The sequence below is a fragment of the Orcinus orca genome, chromosome 6 (genome assembly GCF_937001465.1).
Source record: "Orcinus orca chromosome 6, mOrcOrc1.1, whole genome shotgun sequence".
NCBI lineage: Eukaryota > Metazoa > Chordata > Mammalia > Artiodactyla > Delphinidae > Orcinus > Orcinus orca.
The window spans coordinates 99,480,169-99,504,216 of record NC_064564.1 but is presented as its reverse complement, the minus strand read 5'-3'; the positions used below and the strand labels follow the sequence as shown (position 1 = coordinate 99,504,216).

At 37.3% G+C, this 24,048-nt stretch overlaps 2 protein-coding genes across 7 annotated transcripts in view; one reads left to right on the top strand and one right to left on the bottom strand.

Moving 5' to 3' along the window:
* The window catches only part of HSDL2 (hydroxysteroid dehydrogenase like 2), a 120,497-nt gene extending 113,146 nt beyond the window's left edge, over positions 1-7,351 (bottom strand). The window contains exons 1-2 of one of the 3 annotated variants that reach the window (XM_049710972.1): positions 7,229-7,321; positions 2,194-2,249 (exon numbers count right to left, since the gene is read on the bottom strand). The gene's annotated coding sequence lies outside the window, so the exon portion shown is untranslated. Of the gene's footprint in view, positions 1-2,193; positions 2,250-7,228 lie in introns of all 3 variants that reach the window. The other 2 variants (XM_033427443.2, XM_049710974.1) reach the window with 2 other exon arrangements.
* A 291-nt stretch (positions 7,352-7,642) lies between these two features.
* PTBP3 (polypyrimidine tract binding protein 3) overlaps positions 7,643-24,048 on the top strand; it is a 101,522-nt gene continuing 85,116 nt past the window's right edge. For 2 of the 4 annotated variants that reach the window (XM_033427440.2, XM_012532800.3), the window contains exons 1-2: positions 7,643-7,777; positions 10,654-10,687. In XM_033427440.2, the coding sequence (XP_033283331.1) occupies positions 7,770-7,777; positions 10,654-10,687 (42 nt within the window). In that variant the 5' untranslated portion in view covers positions 7,643-7,769. Of the gene's footprint in view, positions 7,778-10,652; positions 10,688-24,048 lie in introns of those variants that run through there. The other 2 variants (XM_012532801.3, XM_049710968.1) reach the window with 2 other exon arrangements.

The window sequence follows — 24,048 nt, the reverse complement described above, 5'->3', positions numbered from 1 at the left end:
GGTGGATAACTTTCACAACAAAGTACTACCATGTGAATTTAGAGCCAATGTTTGTATTTCTATTTGCTTTCCTACACATTAGTGCCACTTTAATTGTCTTGGGCTAATGAGAAAAGAGCAGAGAGGCTTGATATGTAGATGATGCATTTGATTCAGATAGAGGGTAAATACCATGGCATGCTAAGAAATGAAAGTACATAGAAAGTTATTGATACAACTGAGTCTTTGCCACATTGCCCACTGTCGTGAAGTTATATCCATGCTGGTATCCAGCTAATATACAAAGGTTTGGCCCTACTAGTAGTTTAAGGACATTAATTGCGAATGGTTGATACCCAATTAGTGCCAGTTACTAAATATTTTGAGCATCTCCCATCTCATTGGCCAAAGAACCTTTGCTGCAGGAGTCAGCACTATATTCACATTGTGAACAAGGATTTTCTTTTAAGAGTCAAACGATTTTGTCTTCTGAAATTAATAACTGTTAACTTGGATTTCTATAGCCTTTTGAATTTTTACATTTAATTTTTAAATCTATTTTGTTTACTGTTGGGTGAGAATCTAGTCTAATGTTTCTAAATATTTAACTGCCATTATAATAAAACTAAGTCAATGCTATTTTAGTCAATGCAACTATTTCAATCAATCGTTAGAAAATTATTTTGGGTCAACTACTTAAGTATCTTTTCTTTAAAAGCAGTCCAGAGGTGTAAATTACAAGGTTACATGGATGCATCCTTTTTTTTAAAAAAAACTGTAGATTTCAATGTATGTAAATTTTACCTAAAAGAAAATAATTGAGTGGAATGGTGAAGAGTGGGTGATGTTGTAGATGAGAAAAGAATGTCAGAATATTGATGTAGAAAGTCCTAGAGTAAGACTCTTAGAAAACAAGTGAGAAGAAAGAAAACTTCATAGACACTTAAGTTGCTCATGAGAAAAATGGTCGATGAAGCAACAATGTGAAGAGGGGACAAGGCAAAAATTCTGTTATCAGTTCTCAGAAGTAGATGCCTGAGAGTAACTGTGGAAAAGTACATTCTGTGCGTTCAGGTTAGGAGAAAAAAAAAGTTATTAGGAATATAGTCTGCCTTGGGTTTAGCAAGAAACACATGCTTGAAGCTGAGGGGTAGTAGGGTTAGGGGTTGCAAAATAAACAGCTTTTGATGAAGTAGTGGCTACAGAAGAATCTTAGCCCTTTACATCAAGGACACTTAAAGTTTGGTTCCCATACTATCAGTGGCAACAGCACCAGCTAGAAATGCAAATTACTGGGCCCCACTCCTGAAGCAGAAACAATCAATTTGTTTAACAAGCCCTCCAGCAGATTCTGATGCATGTTACAGTTTGAGAACTACTGCTTGCTCTACACTGATAATTTTAAAATTATCAGTGATTGGTAGTTGGGGATCATTAAACAATTCCATTTATTTTTATGTTTAAAATTTTCCACAATAAAAGATTAAAAACTCAAAAAGAGAATATATTCATATATTACTTATAAAATTAAAAAGTTAAAAATTGAACATAAAAGCCACTTCCCTGGCGGTCCAGTGGTTAAGACTGTGTGCTTCCAATGCAGGGGATGCGGGCTCAATTCCTGGTCGGGGAACTAAGGTCCCACATGCCACATGGCCAAGAGATAAAAATTAAACAAACAAAAAACTAGACTAAAAAAAAAAAAATTGAACATAAGGGAATTCCCTGGGGGTCCAATGGTTAGGACTCAGCGTTTTCACTGCCATGGGACTGGGTTTGATCCCTGGTTGGGGAACTAAGATCCCGCAAGCCACATGGCACGGCCAAAAAAATTGAACTTAAAATCTAAAATTGTGGTAAAGAACCATTGAAAAAAATTTTCCAATCCTCTGTGGGTTAATCCTTTTGTAAAAATACAATAAAAATAACTAAAAATTGAAATAAAAAACAAATACACAATATTAATCCACTTTTATTATTAGATTCAAGAAAAATATTTCTCTGTCAAATTGCTATGAAAGTTTCTAGACTCTTATTCTCATATTCCATTCCTACCTTGTTAGGGACTAGTTAACAATTTATAAACCTTTTCACAGTCCTCACCAGACAAATGATTCTTGAATTATGTTCTCAAGGAATTCTGATGCTTTGTAAGCTCATAATAGTAATATGAAATAATAATTATTAATAAGTATAAACTTACTGAGCACTTACCATGTGCTAAACACTGTTTTAAGTGTTTTTCATGAATTGATCTGTTTAAACCTTCCCTAAAAGATATTAGAAAAAAGAAAAAAAAAAGATATTAGAAAAGTACTATTATTATCCCCTCTTCAGGAAGCTGAAGCACAGAGAAGTTGGGTAATTTGTCCCAGTTCACACTTTTAGTAAGTGCTGGTTTATAAACTTTTTTTGTTTTTAAAGTTTTGTTTAAAAAAATTCTGACAAATCAGGAAATGGGGGTTTAGGAGTGGTGGTGATGCAAAAGAGGGAAGCCTTGGGGTGGGGACAGGGGATTCTCAGGGGTAGGTGGCAGCAGTGTCTACTTCACCCCCAACCTGTGTGTCCTCTAAAGGGTCTATCCAATGTAGGAGGAGATGTCTATCTCATCAGAGTTCATTAATATTGACCTCAAAGTGATCCTGCCCATCATTGAGGATCTTGGCATCCTTCTCACCTGACACAAGTGTGATGCCAAGCCCTTGGTGCCAAAATGGCCTGATCTGGCCACATAATATAGGTAGGTATCAGAATCCTCAAGAATGTTGTCACTAAAGGCAATGTTCACCTGCTCAGTGTCCATGCGTCAGCCGAATAGGTTGGTAGCCACAAGAATTTATCATTGAGAATCTTTAAACTGTTGATCCCGGGAAAGCCTCTCCTCCCAGGGGTGGCAATGGCTGGGATGGGACGTTCTCCTCCACTATGAGCTTGGCCAGGGCAATGCAATGCTGCACAGACTTCACAAAGATTTAAGATTCTAAACTAGCTAGTCTGGCTCTAAGACCACTCTTTACCATACAGTACTATTCATTTCAGAGGTGTTCCTTAACCTAACTCAAACAGTGCCCCTTTCTAGTTCTTTGTTGTAGTGAATAGAATTTCCTCTCTTTTTGTGAGCATGGGCGAGAGGGTCCTCAGTTTGAAATCAGGCAGGATCAAATATACTTAAGCATCTCTGAAGAGATATGTTGTCCTCTATTTCTAAGAGATCTACTTCCAAGCTGGGCCAAGGAAACTCCTAAGTGAGAACACACCCTCAGGGTAGAGAGTAGAGTGTACCAGTCTTAAGTACAAAAGGTCAGTGCTTAAGGGGAATGATGATTCTTAAAAGAGGGTAGTGATTATCACTCGGATTGTTCTCCGGCCTTGTCCCAGACTCATGCCTAAATCTTAAAGGATTTTCTGAGAATGAAAATGGAAAGGGCTGTTGTATTAAAAACTTTGAGAGGGCTTCCCTGTTGGCGCAGTGGTTGAGAGTCCGCCTGCTGATGCAAGGCATGTGGGATCGTGCGGCTGGGCCCGTGAGCCATGGCCGCTGAGCCTGCGCGTCTGGAGCCTGTGCTCCACAACGGGAAAACTTTGAGAGACGTTGGGACCTCAGTGATACAGTATGGTAAAAAGAAAAATTACTCTTGAAAATCCATTGCTCAATGTCCATGCCTCAGCTGAGCAACCGGGCTGGCAACTGCTACTATAGGACAGTGACGAGAGACAGCATCTTCAGTGCAAACGTTGGAGTGCCCTGAACCAAGCACTGGTCATGTTAGCAGCTTTACATGGAAATGATTACATCAGGGCCAGGAACAGGCTGAGGAAAACGGACATAACTCATGGTGGCAGAGAGGTCAGTGAGTATGCAGGAAACACTTTCAACTCTACTCCTCAAACAGCTGGGAAGGACTCTGAAGGAAGGCTCATCATACAACAGACTGGGAAGACTCAGTGTGTGTCAGCTATTATAACCTAGTCTGCCTACTAAGTTGATAGAGCCTGAAAAATATGAATTATACACCTACACATTTTTCTTAAGCCTTTGAAGCTATTGCTTGACTACTGAACAAATAACATGTATTAAGGGAACACTTTGGAATATTTCTTTATTGTTTTATTTTGAAATAATTATAGATTCACAATAAGTTTTAAAAGAAGTACAAAGAGGTCCCACGTACTCTTCACCCAGTTTCCCCCAATGGTAACATCTTAATAACTGTAACAAAACCAGGAAATTGACACTGGTACAATCAACAAATCTTACTCAGATTTTGCTAGTTTTATATGCACTTGTGTCTAAAGGTCTGTGCAATTTTATCATGTGTAGATTTGTATAACCCACCCCACAATCGAGCTATAGACCTGCTCCATCACCACAAAAATCCCCCTTGCTACTCCCTTACAGTCACACTCATCTCCTTCTCGCTCCATATCCAACCCCCCCGCCCCCCATTTCCTAACACCTGGCAACCACTAATCTGTTTTCCATCTCTGTCATTTTGTCATTTTCAGACTGTCATATAAATGCAATCATATGGTTTGTAGCCTTTTGAGTTTAGCTTTTTTCACTCAGTATAATTTCATATGTTTGTGTCTTAGCATATATATGTTAACAATTATGATCTTATATTTATCAGGGGATAAAATGATATTAAAATGTCCACCTCCCAGATTCATCAAATGGCTGGTCTTATTTCTGACTTATATTGGCATCTCTGTATTATTTTTCTGTCTTAAGAAGTCTTACCTATAAACATGAATAGGGTAATAATGCTGGTTAAATGTTAACTACCACTGCATATTGCAATGCCTTAAGGGAAATGTTCAAAGGTTACATTTTGTCCAAACATAATAATGGAGGGGGCAGGGGTGTCTCTTATCAGATGAAGGTGTTTCAGGGGAATTTCTTAGAATTTAAAAAAAAAAAGAAAAAATATTAGAATAAAAACACAGGAAGGTTAAATGCTAGAAAATTTATAAACTATTGTAACTGTCTTACTTTTCAAAAGTATAGAGCAATTAGCAAATAAAGAATGTGTTATCCTCTTTGCCATCAAGAAGCCAGTATACAGAACATAAAGCTCTCATGCAAAGTCAGGTCATGTGGGTGATATCTGATCATTCCAGAAACTCAGAAACTTCTGCTGACATTATAGAAGGCTACAGTTTTCCAATGCCATATGGATTATGGGGATAGCTAGGGTTCTAAAAGTGTTGTAGCATAACTAAATTCCATACTATCTACTGTTTTTGAATCAGAGAAACTCACAAACCTGTGGAGCTGAATCCATGAGAAGTCTTTTAAACTTATGACCAAGAGGCAGGGGAAAGGACAAGGTTTCACCTTGTTTTCTGTCCTGAGTAGTTTTTTGATTATCTAGGCTTCTGTTGTAAAACTGGATGTTAAGTGTTTAGGAAATACCATATAGTTCTATTCATTTTAGTCAGGTATACTTTACACTGGAGACTTTTCAGAGTTATTGTTAGTAACATGGACAGTGAGTTTGAGATAGACTTCATGGTTATTTTTTAATATTGAAATTTATTAGTTATCTTAAGGCATTGGCTAAGAGAAATAGAACTTTTTTTAAAAAATATAGAGTAAATTGGTTCAGCTTTTAGGGAATTATTTTGGCAATATTTATGAAATCTGAAAATGCTTATGCCCTTTGTTCTGCAATTCTGCTTCTAGCAATCTATTCCTCAGATATAATTATACGTGTGCAAAGATGTTCAGACATACATGATGTTCTCTGCAATACTGTTAATTATTTTGACTAATTAGAAACTGTAAATTTCCACTATTTTGGAAAAGGTTAAATAAAATTATGGCACATGAAATTATGAAATACTATGCAGTATTAAAAAGAATTAAGTAAATGAAAAGTACTGACATGAAAAAAAAATCTCCAGGATTTTTACGTGAGAAAAGCAAAAACCAGTGAGGGTCTTGGAAGGATGCACACACAATTGTTACACTGGTTATCGTGGGCAGTGGGTGGCTTGTGAAGAAAAATAATTATAACTTTTTAATATTTAATATTGTTTGAATTTTCCAAATGAGCATGTATGCATATTATTACTTGTGTAGCTAAAAAAAAAAAAATTAAGGAAATTTCATCAACAGAATATATCCCCAAAACAACAATAGCAAGACCACATCAGCTATTTATCTTGCTGATATTTTTAATATCCATCTAGCAATGTAAGTTGGCAATGTTTACAACTGCAATTAGATTTAACATACAAAACAGAATATATTTGACCTTTTGCAAAGTGGGATTTAGGTTAGATACAGTATTTTAAAAATGATCTCTCTGAATAAGATACCTGAGCTGTTTGAAAACTGTTTTGCCAATAAATAAATAAACTAAGGGAGGAATCCATGCAACCGCAAAGGCTGGGACCTGATTTTCTTGGATAGCCCTGCAGTGCTTGGCACAGAGTAAGTAATAAATATTAAGTGAATGATGGATGAATCGACAGTTTAAATCTTTTAGGTAGCACCCACTTTTAAAAAGCGGGATAGTAGCAAGGACAGATGATTGAGCTTCTTGTTACTGGCTTTTCATATGAGGATGAGAGGGAGCGGCCCCCTCTTTCTACTCAGGAGGTTAAGAATTTGGTGGAGGACAGCGTTTAGTGGCTCACGTTTTGGCAATCTCCGAATTGAAAAATCATTCAATTTCGGAACCAAACAGAATATAAAAGGGAAAAAAAGCAAGTTGCCACTAAGTTATATGCTTCTAATTTTGCTCAGACTAAGAGGAAAGGGCTTTAGCGGGTGTGAAACTGTAGGCAAATCATTCTATTCATGTCTAAATTTTCATCTGAAAAACGAGAATAAGCACTGCCTCGTAGGTTTTTGTTGTTGTTTTACAGGGAGAATGTGTAAACTTTTATAAAATGCTAGCAATACAGTGGCCATTCCATATTGTGCGATGAATGTTTCCCATAAATTCGATCCCACACAGTTGAGGTCGAAAGGCACTCAGAGACTAAAACTGTATAAAAACGCAAATATTCTCAAGTTCGGGGCAGTCTCTTTCCCCTCTTTCATCTTCATCCCAACCACACCTATCGAGCCGGTGAGGGTCACCGGGCGGGTGACTGGCGCTTCCTGGGGCTGCAAGGCCTGGGGCTCCGAAGACCACAGCCCGCGCCGGGCCTCCCTGCTCCGGGCCGAGCCACCAACAGCCTTGCCCACCCGGGGCAATTCCGCCGCGGTTCTGGGGCCCTCGCGGGACACTCCTACCTACTCTCCGGAGTCGGGTCCCCAACGCTTTTCCCGCCGGTAGAGGGAGGTGTCCAAGCTAGGCCGCCCCGGGCGCAGAAGCCGGAAGGCCGGTGGAGCCCGCGGGAGCGCGGGTGGGGCGGCGAAGCGGGAAGCACAAGGCGCGCGCTCCCGTGAGCGCAGGAGGGAGGCGGGGGCGGGGCGCGCGCGCCGGGGCGGGGCACCCGGAGGAGGAGTCTCAGGGCAGCCGCAGGAAGAGGGCGCCCTGGAGCCGAGCCGGAGGGCGGCTGTGGGCGGGGCCCAGGGAGGGCGTCGACGCTGAGGGGCGGGGTGAGGCGAGGCGGGGACGCGCTCGGGGGGGTGGGGAAGGCGGGGGCACGGCGGTGGCGGGAGCGTCCCTGGTCTCCGCCCCTGCTTTCCACTCTCTTTCCACCTTCGACCGGCCGGAGCTCGAGAGAAGCGCAGCTTGCCGGTACCCGGAGCCGCCCTGCTGCCGCTGCCTCCTCCCTCCGTTCGCGGTGGGCCCGTCAGTCTCCGCACTGTGCGCTCCTCCGTGTGGGCCATGGATGGGTAAGTGCTTGGCGGCCACCGGGCTGCGCTTGCCCGCTTCTTCTCGGTTCTCGGCCGGACGCGCCGGAGCGGGGGAGCCGGGTGCGGCGCCGGCGGCCCAAGGAGCGGCCCGGGCCGAGCCCGACGGCGGGGCTTCCGGGCGCCTCCTCAGGGAGTCCCGAGACCCGGAGGGGCGGTCCGCCGCAGCCTCTCCTTCCCCCTCGCGGTGCCCCCGTAATGTCCGCCTTTTCACACCCTCGCCCAAGGAAGCGGAGGAAAGCCCAGTGCACCCCGCGGGTGCCGAGGTCCGCCGAGCCCGGCCCGGCCTCCAGACACTTCCTCTCAGAAAATGGTGCGCGGCGCTGGGGGAGGCGGAGGCGGCGCTCGGGGCGGGCGTCCTCCCGCTCGGAGAGTTGCTGTTTACCGGGGAGGTGGGGCGGGCGCTGGAGCTTCCTCTGGCGGGGAGGCGAGTGGCCGCGGAGTGGCGGACGGCTAGGGCACGCGCAGGTACACGTCTGGACGGCGACCCGGTCCCGGAGCCGGGGTCCCACGCGGTCTCCGGGCTTGTGCTGGGAGCTCTGTTACCGATTACCGTACACCGGGCGTCTGGACTCGGTGACCAGGGACGCGTGCCCCTACCAACCCCCCGCCCCCCAAGAAACTTGTGAATTCCCTGCGATGTATGCAAAATATTGCATAAGTGCGATTTTCGGGGAGCTTTGAAACGCTTTAAAAGTGAATGAGGTCTGTGGCCAAAATAAAGATTTAGGATCACCGATATAAATATTTCTCTGGGGACCCAGGATTATGGGGTGGGACCAGACAGATATTTGAATGATTAAGAAAACAACTAGATTAGGATCTTGGTGAATTAGTTGAAGGTCGTAGTCTATGTGCATCAAGATCCAAAAAAAAAAACCTCTATTAGAGCCTGCAAATCCACTTATTTATTTTCATTATGCACTTGAGATTTTGTTTGGCCTTTTACTTGATTTTGATGACAAGATTTCTGGAGACCTCTTGGTTGTGGAGTATACAGAACTTGCTTGAACAGTAAAGCCGCATACATGTTGCCATATAGTTGATTGTAATTGTACTGTGTAAAGACGATGGAATCTTCGAACAATTTTTGCCTTCATTAGATTTCGTTTATCCTAGTTTTATAATAAGTCTATATGATAATATATGGGATTAACTCATTTGAATGTACATTGCAAACTGTTACAGACGTTAGACAAAGTGCAATTTTAGATTTCATTTGTGGTGGTGATGTTCTCCAAAGTATTTTTAAAATTTAATTGAATCTATTTTTATTGTTTAATTGAAGCGTCTCTGAGAGCATTGTTGAAAACTCATTTCACACCACCTTTTTCAATTACACTTTATATGTGCGCAGAATTTTACTATCTTAATTGTATAATTACACCAATATTTCAGTTGAGAAAGGCTGTGGAAGTAGTATTTCACTATGTGTAGTGAATTGTCTTGACTAGTGGTTTGACTTGAGATACGGAAGCAGACTAGCTTTTCGTATTGGAAAATTTATAGTGATAAGAAAGAGGACTCTTGGCTTATGCATCTTGGCTGTTAAACTCTTGGGCAACTGTGAAGTGCAGACTTACTCTTTCAGATAGTGTTTAAGAAGTTAACTTTCTCTTCACCCTAAATGTGGTTTGAAAGCTAAGAATGAGTTTATTGGTTTAAATATGTGGGGCAGTAAGACATACTGGAAGGTAAGTTCATTTGGGAGTTCAAGTAGCAGCATGATTTACTCTTTGCATCGGGACCAATACCTAGTACATATTAGACAATCTAATTTTTTATGCACAAATGTCAGTTATCACATTTAGATTTCAAACAAAATTTAAGTTTCAAAAGAAAAAATTTTAACTACATGGTTATTGTTTAAAACAATTAAGTTTGCATCATTAAACAAACAAACTTGTTTACTTTTATTAAGTAATGATGACATAGGTTATTAACAATATATAGAATTTTATTATAGCTTTCTTTTAGGAGTTGAGACAAACTTAATTGAAGACAGTTTTGTGGGGGGTTGGAAGAGATGGATTTTTGCTTGGCAGAAGTATGTGGGTTTTTTACATCTTGGTGTTACGGGATATGGTTTTGAACACAGTTTATGCTTTTAGGAGGCTACTTAAATTTCTACATTCTTCCATAGCCTGAAAAGGGTCCTTTTTCATTATTTTGGATAGTTAAAAAAACAAACCACCAGTCAACATAACTTTCTAGTTCCACCTCAAATCCCAACTTTCTTTTGTGTGTGTGTGCTCATTTCCTACTGATACTTAAACACAGTTTTGATGTGGTAGAATTTTTTTTAAAGCAAATCTTTGAAAACTTTGATGTCTGAAGTTTGATGTTTGTGTTTTTAATTCTGAGAGACTGTCTTAGCTATATTTTGGTGAGCCCTTTGGGTGGTAGATGCAAATTTGCAAGTTACTGTCTATTTCTGTAAAATCCACTCACTGGTTTTGTTTCATTTAAAACTTTAAATACGATAATTCATACCAGTGATTAAAAGAGTGAACTTTGGTGATTTAAAGTTTTGGTTTGGGTTTGTTAAATAGAGGTAAATGGATAAACACGTACTCATTTTATTGAAGCACAACTACATTTTTCTAAATACCAAAGGAGAATTTGATTTATTATTTGTTTCTTACATTGCTATTAAAGCTTTGCTTTTACACTCTGCTGTTGCTAGACTGTCCCATCACTTTTCTTTGTATTAACATTTCACAACTCATCACATTCTTATTTTTATTATTTGTTATTATAATGCTTTTTCTTTTTTTCTTTATCTTATTATCTCTGTCTTTTTAAAACTTGTTCTCTAACTTTGTTTTCCATTTTCTCTTTTTACTTTTTCCATACAGTGTTGTTACAGATCTTATAGCAGTCGGTTTAAAGGTAGGAATCTTTTAATATCCTTTCATAAGCATTTTTAAATCTTAGTTTTGGCATTTTTTTCCAATGGTGAAATCATCTCACCTGTTCATAAAATTATCTGTTTTATTGTATGATGATAATCTTTCATTTAGCTCCAACATAAGTAGACCTGTAGCTAATTTTGGATTTTATGTGTTTATAAAGAGTGGTTACAATATTATCTTGTTTATATAAAATGTGAACAAAAAGTTTAGCCCAAAATTTCGCTTGAACTATCAGGGTATTTATTTGCTTTTGTTGTTTTAGCAGTTACATGTAACCTAGGCTCTGGTTTATTTTCCTGCCATGTCCTTTCTTTTATCTTGTCTTGGATGCATTTATGAGTAATAAAATAGTAATAGCAGCTAAAGTTTCTTCAATTCCTATTATATAAAAGATGCTTTACATATATTTCACTAATAATTGAAACAGTTCTTCAAGGTAGGTGTTAATATTCCCATTTTAGAGATGAAAAAATAGGTTCAGAAAGTTTGTGTTCAAGGTGTGGTGCACCAGAGTTCAAACACATGTCTTTCTGATTACAAACCTGACCTTTTTTTTCATTGTACCTCGCTGCCAGCAATGAGGGTACTGTCTAAAAGGTGAACAATGGGAGAGCTGGATAATTAATATTTTACAGTAATGATTCTTCTAAGTTATAAGTCATTTCAGTTTTATCAAAATCTTCTCATTTATTGGATTCTAAAATACAAATCGAGTTCATCAATATGAGGCTTTTAAAATATAAATGGAAGTTTTAAGATTTCTTTGAGCAATTTGGTATTTGATGCAGCTGAGTTGAGAATCTAGTTCTAGAGACCACTTACAGTTCATATTACTGTAGAAAATGGAAATAATTCATGTGTATATTATATGTATTTTATGTAAAGTTGTTTTGCTGCTTTCTGTCCATCATCTCTAGCTAACAATTTCAACACTTCTGCATTTGGTTTTATTGGATCTGATGGTGGTACTCATATTCCTAAAACATCTTAAAATATAAGCGTAAAGATAGCAGAGTTTTAGACTAACAATAGGATGTTCAAGATTAGCATAATTGGGGACTACTGCTTATACTGTCTTTTGAAGTTGGATGGAGTTAGCTTGCTTTGGCAAACTTCGAACATATTTTATGAGTTTAAAATAAATGGAGAAACCTCTTGGTGGGATATACTTTTTTTTTTTGGTAGATACTTATGTCAGTTTCTCATTTGGGAATGATACTCATAGATAGAAACCGCAGGCTTAGGCTTATGTCTTGGATCCCTTTTGGTGTCTCCGTAGGGGCCTGTGAGGGAAGGGATATTTAAAGTGAGAGTTGTTTTGGTCTTACCAGAAACATAATTTGTGATTCTAGAGTTTATCTGGGAAAAACGAATACATGAAACATTTAAAAAACTTACACTTGGGAGTTGAGGAATTATGCTTGAAGGACTGTCATGCCTGTTTTATTTTGGGGAAAAATATATCTTGATGATAGATAAGAGAAAAATTTAAATGTAAGGCTCAGGAACTAGATTTGAATATGCAATTAGGATCTCTGACTACCTGTGTTCCAGCAAGCAGTTTGGAAACAGATCAGATCCTACTCTGAAGAAAGGATAAGCTGATTAGTTGATTCACTTGGCAATACTGGAAATGTCTGTAAAATTATTCATTATATGAAGAAAATTCTCATAAGATTGTTCTGCTTCTTTCTTGGATCCCATCCAAGGAAGTTTAGTTACCAAGTAATAGGCCAATAAGGCTCATATTTTCTCTAGATTGTATAAACCAAAATTAGCTAATTTAAATAAGTTCTTCAAGAATGTCACTTATTTTCTTTTATTTGCTGTCTGAATATAATGACACAAGAAATAGTTTTAGCCAGTGAAAGACTGGATTTCAGGTTATGCTCCATCAGTTGCTTTCCCGGATGCAGAAAGTAATACGGATTTTATTTTAGAGAATTGAAAATACCCTTAAATATGAAGTCCATTACCTTAGTGAAAGAAAACTGAATTGTTTTTAGAGATTAAGTGACTCACTAGAATGTGTCATGAGGGCAGGAATTTTTGATATTTCCTTCACTACTGTGTTTCCAGTGTCTGGCACATAGTAAGCTCTCAGAAATGCTTGATTAATGAATGGATGCCAAATTCTCACACAGTCAATTAAGTGGCAAACTTATACTGGAGCCCAAGCCTTCTGATTTTGCTAGTGTTTCTTCTAATAGGTATATACCATGGTGAGAGAGAATTAAGTTCTTTTTTTAGATTAGAATTTTCTTGAAGATGGATAAACATTTTCAGGCAGCTTAGGGCTGTGCTGTATTTGAGATTTGTTTATACCTAGTTGTATACCCTGAGTGTTCTTTGCAGAGTTTGAACCTGCAGGTTCTTTGCAGGGTTTTTGAGCCTTGCCTAAATTAGGCAAAAAATTAGCTTTTGGTACTTCTCATAAAATATTTCTTTTATTTCCATATGTTATTTTGTATTCTGAAATGCTTTTAAAAACAGCAAGAATTGCTGTTCTTAATTTTCAATTCTTTTAAATAAAGAACAAACCAGGTGATGATGATTGATGCTGGGCATGTTTCAAGAACTTTATTATACCAGATAAATCAAGGCATCAGCATTGTGGGTAACATAGCTTTTTGTGTGTGTAACTAAGTGTATTTTAAATTTCTAGTTCATACTTTAATTATTACTAGCTAGTGTATCTTAAATATTTCTCACATTCCTGGGTAATTTTTCAGAATACTATAGTGGCCATTAAATGATTTTTTAAAATGATGATCTTCCATATTAAATATATTTTAGGGATTTTCTAGTTTATCTTTCTATTTTAAATGATTAGATGAGTATAGAAAAACCTAAAAATTTAGGAAGGACTATAATTGGCTTCTAATAATTATCATGCCTGTCACTATATAGGAAAAAACACTACAGTGTATTTAAATTAATTTTGAAGATTGATTTTCTGTTGCTCCACCAGGAGTTAGCAGACTACAGCCTGTGGACCAAATCCAGCTTGCCACCTGTTTTTGTAAATAGTTTTAGTGAAACACAGCCATGCTCATTTGTTTCCATATTGTCTGGATACTTTAACGATACAATGACAGAAGGGTTATAACAGGGACCATATGACCGCAAATTCTAAAATATTTACTTTCTGACCCTTTGCAGAAAAAATGCACCTACTGCTTGCAGTGTTTGAACTACAGAAAAGGCCTTTGCCAGAAATTTTTTTTGTTTTTTTAAACTGAGCAGTAACTTACATAGAGTGAAATGCACAGGTCTTAAGGGTACAGTGCAATAAATTTTGACAGACGTATCCCCTTGTTTCCTGTTGCCCTTTTCTAGACCCAGTCTACGCAACTCTTGATTTCTGTCACCAAAGATTTTGTGTGTTTGATTTTCATATAAATGAAATAAATATTAATACTCCATATATACAGCATAAGCTCTTTGATGCCTGGCTTTTACTCAGCAAAATGGATTTTTAGATTTATCTATGTTCTATGTATCAGTAGTTCTTTCTTATTTATTAACGAGAGTATTCCATTGTGTGAATATATCACAATATTTAAAAATCCATTCTCATGTTGGTGGGCATTTGGGTTCTTTTCAGATTTGAGCTATTATGAATAAAGCGACTGTAAACATTTGTGTATGTCTCTGGGTAAATGTGTGTGTCATTGTACACTATGCTTAGGAGTAAAATTGGATATGTGTATGTTTAACTTGGTTATTTTTTTAAATGTACCACTTTACACTTGGAGCCGCTTTGTATTACAGTTCAGGTTGCCCCACATCCTTGCCAACACTTCACTGTTAGGAATTCTAGCGAGTACAACTATAATGCCTAGTAGCATCTTATCATAGTTTTAATTTCCATTGACCTAATGACTGGTGGTGGTGTGTACCGTTTCATGTGCTTATTAGCCATTCACTTACCTTCTTTTATGAATGTTAACTTTTTTGCCTATTCTTTTAAAGTGGGTTTCTTGTAGACAACATATCGTTAGGTTTTTTGTTTTTTTTTTTTAAATCCACTCTGAGCAATCAGTCTTTTAATTGGTATATGTAGGCCATTACCATTCACGTTTCAAGGGATGATTAATTTAGTTAAATTAATAAGTACCTTGTTCATAACTGTTTGTATTCATTAGCTTGTTCTTTGTTTTTATTTTCTCCTTTTTTTTTTTTGCCTTCTCTGGTTTTAATTGAGCATTTTATATGATTCCATTTATTTCCTCTGTTAGCATCTTATACCTCTTTAAAAAATTTTTTTTAATGGTTGCAGTATACATTTACAGCTCATTTTAAGTCCACCTTCAAATAATGCTATGCTGCTTCATGTATACTGCAGGTACCTTCAACAGAGCATTTCCAATTTCTCCTTCCTGTCCCTTAGGACACTGTTATCTTTCATTTTACTTAACCATATGCAGTAATCACCCAATACATTGTTACTATTATTACTTTAAATAAACAGGCTTTTTAGATCAATTAAGAATAAGAAGTATAAAATACCTTCATTTATTCCTTGTCTTCCTTTCCGTATGTAGATCTGAGTTCTGATCTACATAATTTTTCTTCTCCCCAAAGACCTTCTTTTAACATTTTTCGTAGGGCAGGTCTACTGATAATACATTTCCTTGGTTTTTGTCTGAAGAAGTCTTTATTTGTCCTTTACTTTTTTGGTGGGGGGGGGGGGAGGGGGCTTGTTTTTTTTTTTTTGGCGGTACGCGGGCCTCTCACTGCTGTGGCCTCTCCCGTTGCGGAGCACAGGCTCCGGACGCGCAGGCGCAGCGGCCGTGGCTCACGGGCCCAGCCGCTCCGCGGCATGTGGGATCTTCCCGGACCAGGGCACGAACCCGTGTTCCCTGCATTGGCAGGCGGACTCTCAACCACTGCGGCACCAGGGAAGCCCCTCTCCTTTGCTTTTGAAGGATGCTTTTCATATAGAATTCTAGGTTGGTGGGGTTTTTTTTCCTCCATTAACTCTTTAGATAGTCCACTCTACTTTCTTCCTGCTTCCATGGTTTCTGATGAGAAAGAAACCTCTGTAATTCTTATCCTTAGTCCTCTGTAGGTAAGGAGGGTTTTTTTCCTCAAGATTTTCTCTTTGTGTTTGGTTTTCTGCAGTTTGAATGATCTGCTGAAGTGCATATTTTTTGGTATTATCCTACTTGGTGTTCTCTGAGATCCTGGGTTTGTGGTTTTGGTCTCTATCATTGATTATGGAAAGCTCTTGGTCATTCATTACTTTGAAATGTTTTTTTCTGCTTCACTCTCTCTTTTTCTCTTTCTTTTTTTTTTTTTTTTTCCAGTTCTTTTGTCTCTTTGCTTTTCTGTTTGGGAAGTTCCTGTTGAAATGTCTTCAAGCTCATAATTCTTTCTTCAGCCATGTCCAATCAGTTGACGAGAGTTTGTATAAGATTGGTAGTATTTTTTCTTTAAATGTTTGATAGAATTCATCAGTGTAGCCATTTGTGGGTGCATTTTCTTTGCAGGAAGGTTTTTAATTATGAATTCAGTTTTAAAAAATAGATATTGTGCTGTTCAGATTTTTTTCTTTCATTGCATCACACAAAATTTGGTGTGCTGGGTTTTAATTTTCACTCAGTTCAAAGTATTTTCTACTCAGTGTGATTTCTCTTTTTACCTATGATTTTTTTTTAAGATTTTATTTTATTGTATTATTTTTTTTGTTGGTTCATTGGTTTGTTTATTTATTTATTTTTGGCTGTGTTGGGTCTTCGTTTCTGTGCGAGGGCTTTCTCCAGTTGTGGCAAGCGGGGGCCACTCTTCATCGCAGTGCACGGGCCTCTCACTGTCATGGCCTCTCTTGTTGCAGAGCACAGGCTCCAGACGTACAGGCTCAGTAGTTGTGGCTCACGGGCCTGGTTGCTCCACGGCATGTGGGATCTTCCCAGACCAGGGCTCGAACCCGTGTCCCCTCCATCGGCAGGCAGATTCTCAACCGCTGCGCCACCAGGGAAGCCCTACCTATGATTATTTATAAGCGTGATTTAATTTCTAAAGATTTTGGGGTTTTCAAAGCCAAATCTTGGGATTTCTATTTTTAACTATTTTTATTTATCTTTTTGAAATTTAATTAATAAATTAATGGCTGCGTTGGGTCTTCATTGCCATGCTAGTTGCGGTTAGTGGGGGCTACTCTTCGTCCTGGTGCACAGGCTTCTCATTGCAGTGGCTTCTCGTCGCGGAGCATGGGCTGTAGGTGTGCGGGCTTCAGTTGTGGCACGTGGGCTCAGTAGTTGTGGCACACAGGCTTAGTTGCTCCACAGCATGTCGGATCTTCCCGGATCGGGGCTTGAACCCATGTTCCCTGCATTGGCAGGCAGATTCTTAACCACTGTGCCACCAGGGAAGTCCCTTTCTATTTTTTTAAATGCTACTTTGATTAGAGAACATGCTGTATACCATTTCACACCTTTACATTTTCTGAGGTTTGTTTTAATGTCAAGCTATAGTCTGTCTTTATGAATGTTCTATGTACACTTAAAAAAATGTATAGTTTACTTTTGTTGGGTGTAGTGCCTTATAAATGTCAATAGAATAAACTGGTTGAAGTTTCAAGTCTTCTCTAACTTTCCTGATTTTCTTTCTATTCTGTTAATTACTGAAAGGGGAGAAGAATATTGGAATTTCCATCTGTAGTTGTGGTTCTTTTATTTCTTTTTGTAGTTCTGTCAGTTTTTGCTTTATATATTTTAAAGCTCAGTTATTAGATGCATTCACATTTAAGAATGTTATATTTTCTTGATGAATTAACCTTTAAAAAAATCATTTGTAATATATATCTTTATCTAGTAATAGTTCCTGTCCTGAAATCTACTTTGTGTGATAGTAATGTAGTCATTCTAGTCATTCCAATTTTCTTATGATTAGTATTTGTGGGGTATATCGTTTTCCTGTTCCTTTTCCTTTTCTTTTAATCTGTCTGTGTTTAAGATAGGTTAAAGGATGGATGAGCCAAAGAGATAACAAATAGCAAGATGGTAGGCTTAAATCTACTTGAAGGATTAGGTTTCTAAGGACTGGCTTCTCTTGCTTTCTTTTTGTTTACTCTGATAAAAGTGAGCTACGTTATGGAGAGGCCCATTTACAGAATGAATCCTGCCAGCAACCACTTGAGTGAGCTTGGAAGTGGGACCTCCATTTCCTCTATTGAGCCTTGAGATGATTGCAGCCTGTGAGAGACTCTGAGCCAGAGGACCTAACTAAGCCATGCCCAGGTTCCTGACTCTCAGAAATTGAGTTTAAAAATTCTTGTTTTTATAAGTTGCTAGATTTTGGGGTAATTTGTTATGCATCCATTCATAACTAATACAACTACCTAACTCAAAGTAGTGAATAAATACTGAAAAATGAATAGTAAAATAGCTTATTAATGTCCAAGTAAGATCATGTAAGTGCAAATACTTTTTTGGTTGTAAATCACTGTGCATATGACTTTTTTATATTACCACATTCTCTCTCTCTCTAATAGCTTACCATAATTTATACATACTTTGATTTTTCCCTTTTAAAGGTTTTCTTTTTTCATAGTATACTAATGTGGTGAATTTCATCGATATCTTAGTTTTTTGAAACTTTAATACAAACTTACAGAAAGGTTGTAGAATAGTATAAAAACTTATATAACCATTACCCAGGTAATTCACATTTGCCCCATTTGTTTTATTATTCATTTATAGTGTTTCTCTCTTTTTCTTTATACATATGTGTATGTTACTTTCTGTAGATATACATATATCTCTCTATATTCTTTTTTTCACTTTCTGAATCATTATTTGGTTAGCATGATTGTCAGCCCAGCTTCTCCACTATATTAAGTTACTAATTTTCCCTTCGTAATTAATAGTTTGTCAAGGAGATTCCTTGAAACTTCACTGATATATTATTTTACTTTATTCTTTCACCCCCTAAATACTTTAGAGTGTAATTGCCTAAAAATAAAGACATTTTACATTACTGTAGCATAATTATCAAAATCTGGAAGTTAATCTAAAATGTTCCCTCAGTCTTTTTGATTCATGATATTGACATTTTAAAAGAATATAGGCATGTTATTGTGTAGGATATCCCTTACTTTGAGTTTATCTGTTTCTTATAAATAGATTTAGGTTATGTATTTTTGCAGGAATACCACAGAAGTCATGTTCTATTCTCAGTGTATTTTATCAGAAAGCAGAGAATGTTGATTTGTCCTATAACTTGTAATGTTAACTTTGATCACTTGGTTAAAGTTGTATTTGCCAGGTTTTCTGCTGTAAATTTACTGTTTTTCTCTTTGCAACTAGTAAGTATTTTGTGGAGTGGTACTTTAAGGCCATGCTAATATTATTTTAATTCTCAAATTTTAATCTACTAATTTTAGCATCTATGTGATGGTTCTTGCCTTAATTCGTTATTATAATGATAGTTGCAAAGAGGTGATTTTCTAATTTTATTTTTGGAATCAAGATTTCATTCACTAGCTGCTTAAAATGAACTGATTAACTTTCATTCTTTTGCTGTTTTGTGGAACAACTTTTTTCTTCAAAGTTTAGTTGATCTCACCTGCAAAGTCATCTGGACCTGGGTTGGTAGTGGGGGATAGGGATGTCTTTGTCTGTTATTTCACTATCTTTAATTCTTATGGTGAATTCAGGTTTTTTATTCCTCTCACAGTAATTTTAGGATTTGGATTTGCTCTTCTGCTCTCGATTTTTTCTTTTTTGAAGTAATTTTTTTTGAGTTAATAATTAACTCACATATTTTAAAATCTTCTGTTTTCTCATAAATGTATTTACAACTATAAATTTATCTTAAAGTACTAAAGCTGGATCCCACAAGTTTTGGATTTGTGTTTTCATTTTTATTATATCTAAGTATTTTTATATTTTACTTATGATTCTTAAAAAATTTCCTTTATTTATTTATTTATTTATTTTTGAAGTACCGTTGAGTTACAATGTTGTGTTAGTTTCTGGTATACAGCAAAGTGATTCAGTTACATATATATGTTTATTTATGTATATGTGTATATATATTCTCTTTTTCAGATTCTTTTCCATTATAGTTTATTACAGATACTGAATATAGTTCCCTGTGCTCTACAGTAGGGCCTTTTGTTTATCTGTTTTATATATAGTAATTTGTATCTGCCAATCCCAAACTCCTAATTTATCCCTCCCTCCTCTTTCCCCTTTGGTAACCATAAGTTTGTTTTCTGTGTCTGTGAGTCTGTTTCTGTTTCTTAAATAAGTTCATTTATATCATTTTTTAGATTCCACATGTAAGTGATATCATATGATATGTCTTTTTCTGACTTCATTTTAGTATGATAATCCCTAGGTCCATCCATGTTACTGCAAATGGCATTATTTCATTCTTTTTTATGGTTGAGTAATATTCCTATGTGTATATATATCACAACTTTTTTATCCATTCATCTGTTGATGGACATTTAGGTTGCTTCCATGTCTTGGCTCTTGTAAATAGTGCTGCTAGGAACATTGGGGTGCATGTATTTTTTCGAAAAAGTTTCCTTCTTAACTCCAGGATTATTTACTGGCTTTAAAAGTTTAGTTCCCAAACATTAGCCACTCTTTTTAATTTTGTTTCTAATTTTATTGCAGAGAACATAGTATGTTCAGTATATTCCTTTGGAACATATTGAGACTTCTTTTATGAACTAATATGGGAGTTGGCAAACTATGGCCCAAGGGCTAAATAGGGCTCACTGCCATCTGTTTTTATGCATCCTGCCATCTAAAATGGTCTTTATACTTCTAAATGCTTGAAAGAAATCCAACGATTAATACTTTGTAACAGGTGAAAAATAGATGAGATTCAAATCTCAGTGTCTATAATTAAAGTTTTATTGGAACACAGCCATGCTCATTCATTTTCATATTGTCTGTGACTGCTTTTGTGAGTTATGACAGAGACTGTATGGCCCACAAAGTTTAAAATCCCTTACTATTTGGCCCTTTACATATAAAGTTTGCCAACCTGATACAATGTCTGTTTTTATAAATGTTTATTCTTAACTGGATGTCTAGTTCTGCATTCAGTGTATCTATTAGTTCAAGTTATTGATTGTATTTTTTTTTTCTGGTCATATTTTTTATGTTTGGTCTATTACTTTCTAAGAGAAATGTATTAAAATTTCAATTCAACTGTTGATCTATCTTTTTCCCTTACATTTCATCAAGGTTTTTCTCACATTATTTTGGTTCCTGAAATCCACATATCCCTTCAGCTTCTACAGCTTCTCCATGGTTAATTTTGGAGATGGGAGTTAACAATTCATGTTAGCTTCAGGCTTCAGACCAACCTATTTATTACTTAGTATGAAGTACAAAGGACAGTGGTAGCTTCAGGCTTCAGACCAACTCATTCTAGTTTCAGGCTTCAGACCCACCTATTTATTACCTAGTACAGTGAGTACAAAGGACTATCACCTAGATATGTTATTGTGAAATTTTAGAGTTCCACCGATGAAGAGATGATTCAGAAAGCTTCCAGGGAGGTGGGGGCAGAAAACAAGTCAACTTCAAAGAAATGAATGTCAGACTGGCATCTTACCAGCCCTACTATATGCTAGATGAAAATGGTGAATCTTTTCCTAATTTTCTTAGGAAAAAATAATTTTTAACCCAGAATTCTTGGCTGTCAAATGATTACTTATGAGGATAGAATTTTCAGACATGCATGGACCCAGAAAGTTTACCTTGGTGTTTACCATCATTTAGGTAGTTGTTAAGGTTGTACTCCAGCAAAATAATAATGTGAACTAAGGACAAGGAAGACAGAAGTTCAGGAAAAAGTTGAGCCAACCCAGATGAAAAGTGAAAAGAAGACCTTAGTTAATAGCTGTTCAGAAGTCCTAGAAAGCAGTCATTCTAGATTGAAGCAGGAGAAAAGGGGGTTTTAGGAGGGAGATCTTAGGAAGAAAAATGAGGAGTACATAGAATGAGTGGTGCCATGAAGAGTTTGGGGAAAATACGAAAATATGATGATAATAGTGTGAGGAAAATACAGTTTTAAAATGTCACGGAAAGCAAAAATTAATGAATGAATAAATAAAAATGTCTAATTATGAACCAAATTAGAATGTAGCATAATGTTAAGAAATTGGTAGAGTATAATAAAGAATCCATTTGATCTTGATTCTAAGAATAGTCTTTTTCAAGTGGTTCTAAGGTTGTGACATTAGACGCGTAGAGTAAAAAGTGAAGTGTTCCAGGATTATGTTTCCTTGAACAATATTTATATAGTAATAAAAGTGTAAATGCTGTTTATTGATTTTCAACTTTGAGTCAACCTTTGGACAGGACAGGAATGGACAAAGCCCAGAATGCTATTGTTGGAGGGCAGAATGTAACAAGCATACCAATAAAAGTAAAAATGAAGTTGATGGAGGGCGGGAGGGAGGGAGGGAACAGATTACTAGCCCCAAAAGCTTTCTTTCAAAATGGAGAATCAAGAGGTAATGTCAGATTGACAAAACAAGCAGTAAAGATACAAATGTAGTGTTTAAAGTTCAAAGATACTTACACAAGAATTAAAATTAAGAGCATATATTTCAAACATTGAGAGAACAGAAAAAGGAATTATAAGAGATAAACTAAGTTTTCGTATTAGAGGTCAGCCAGTTTATTTTTAAAGTTGATAACTATAAGCATATTATCTAATGTTGTGGTGGCAACCATTAGAATAAGAACTGTTTAACAATTCTGTTTGGGTGGAGAGATTTGCTTTTATCATATAGACTATTTTGTAAAATTTGTTATAGTACACGTATTTGATAAAAGTAAAAATTAAATTCATGAATAAAAGTTACAAGGACAGAAGTAATTCACCAAAAAATAAATTCAACTGTGTGTATAGGGAGATCTCTCATTCACATTGTTGTCCCCCTTCTTGTCTTTCCCCCAAAGATAACAATTTTATTAGTTTTTTCTTTACCCTTCTAGTACCTCTTTAATGCAAATATAGGCAACTGTACATATTTTTTCTTCCTCTTCTAATATAAAAGACAGCATATTTCTGTGCACTGTTCTGCACTTTTTTTCTCCAAAACAGGAAATCTTCATTCAAGAGAGGACTCCTGTGAGTCCTGAGGAGTTGTATAGCAGTTTTAGGTGAAAGAAGAAATAGCCACATCCATAACTAGTCATAGATTTCGAGATCTCTCTTAATTATTGATAGGATAAATAGGCAGAACATCAACATTCTGTTCACCAGTACTGCTTTTGCCTCCCTCTCCCAGATTAAAAAAATGCATTTTATCCCTATCCTGCTGGGTATCAGTATATAAGAAGTCATTTTAAAAGGAAACTTTGCATATCTATTTTAATATTAGACTAATTTTACAGAAGAAAAAAACCTGTGGTGTTACTGTAACATGATACCCTAGGTCAAACTTAATACCCTAGTGACAGGGGCTGGATTCAAACAAAGGTTTGTTTCCAAAACCCATGCTCTGTTTTTTACCCCTTTGTGTCTATTGGTTTTAGGAAAACTAATATTCCAGATAGTATTTGGTTAATAAGCTCCATTATTTTTGGACGTTGGTTTGTTCTGGGATAAAAATAGTATACCATTGTGTTAGAGATGGAAGCATAGCTTACAGTCTGCTGAAGCAGTGAAATATACTTGTAGTTTCACTAAGGTGAAGGGGAGATTGGAGTACAACCCTGTTTTGTTTTGTTTTTTAATTAATTAATTTTAGGCTGGGTTGGGTCTTTGTTGCTGCGCACGGGCTTTCTCTAGTTGCGGTGAGCGGGCACTACTCTTCATTGCAGTGCGCAGGCTTCTCATTGCAGTGGCTTCTCATTGTGGAGCACGGGCTCTAGGCGTGAGGGCTTCAGTAGCTGTGGCACGCAGGCTCGGTAGGTGTGGCTCGTGGACTCTAGAGCTCAGGCTCAGTAGTTGTGGCGCACAGGCTTAGTTGTACCGCGGCATGTGGGATCTTCCCGGACCAGGGCTCGAACCCGGGTCCCCTGCATTGGCAGGCGGATTCTTAACCACTGCGCCACCAGGGAAGTCCCACAACCCTGTTTTTGTGATGCGTTGGAATTCCATCTGTTGAGACTCATAGCCATTCACTCTGCTCTTTCTCAACTAAAGTAACATGAAAACTAGCCTATGTTCATACAGTGTGGCTATTATAAAATTCAGAGGTGCCTTCAGATCATTAAATGGTGCAAGAAGGAATTTTAAATTAAAAAAATTTTAAAACATTTTTGCAATGATAAATATGTTCCGTAGAATTGACCAAAAATTCCCATGAAATATATTTGATTGAAAGACCCAGGTATGGAGCTTAAAACAAAT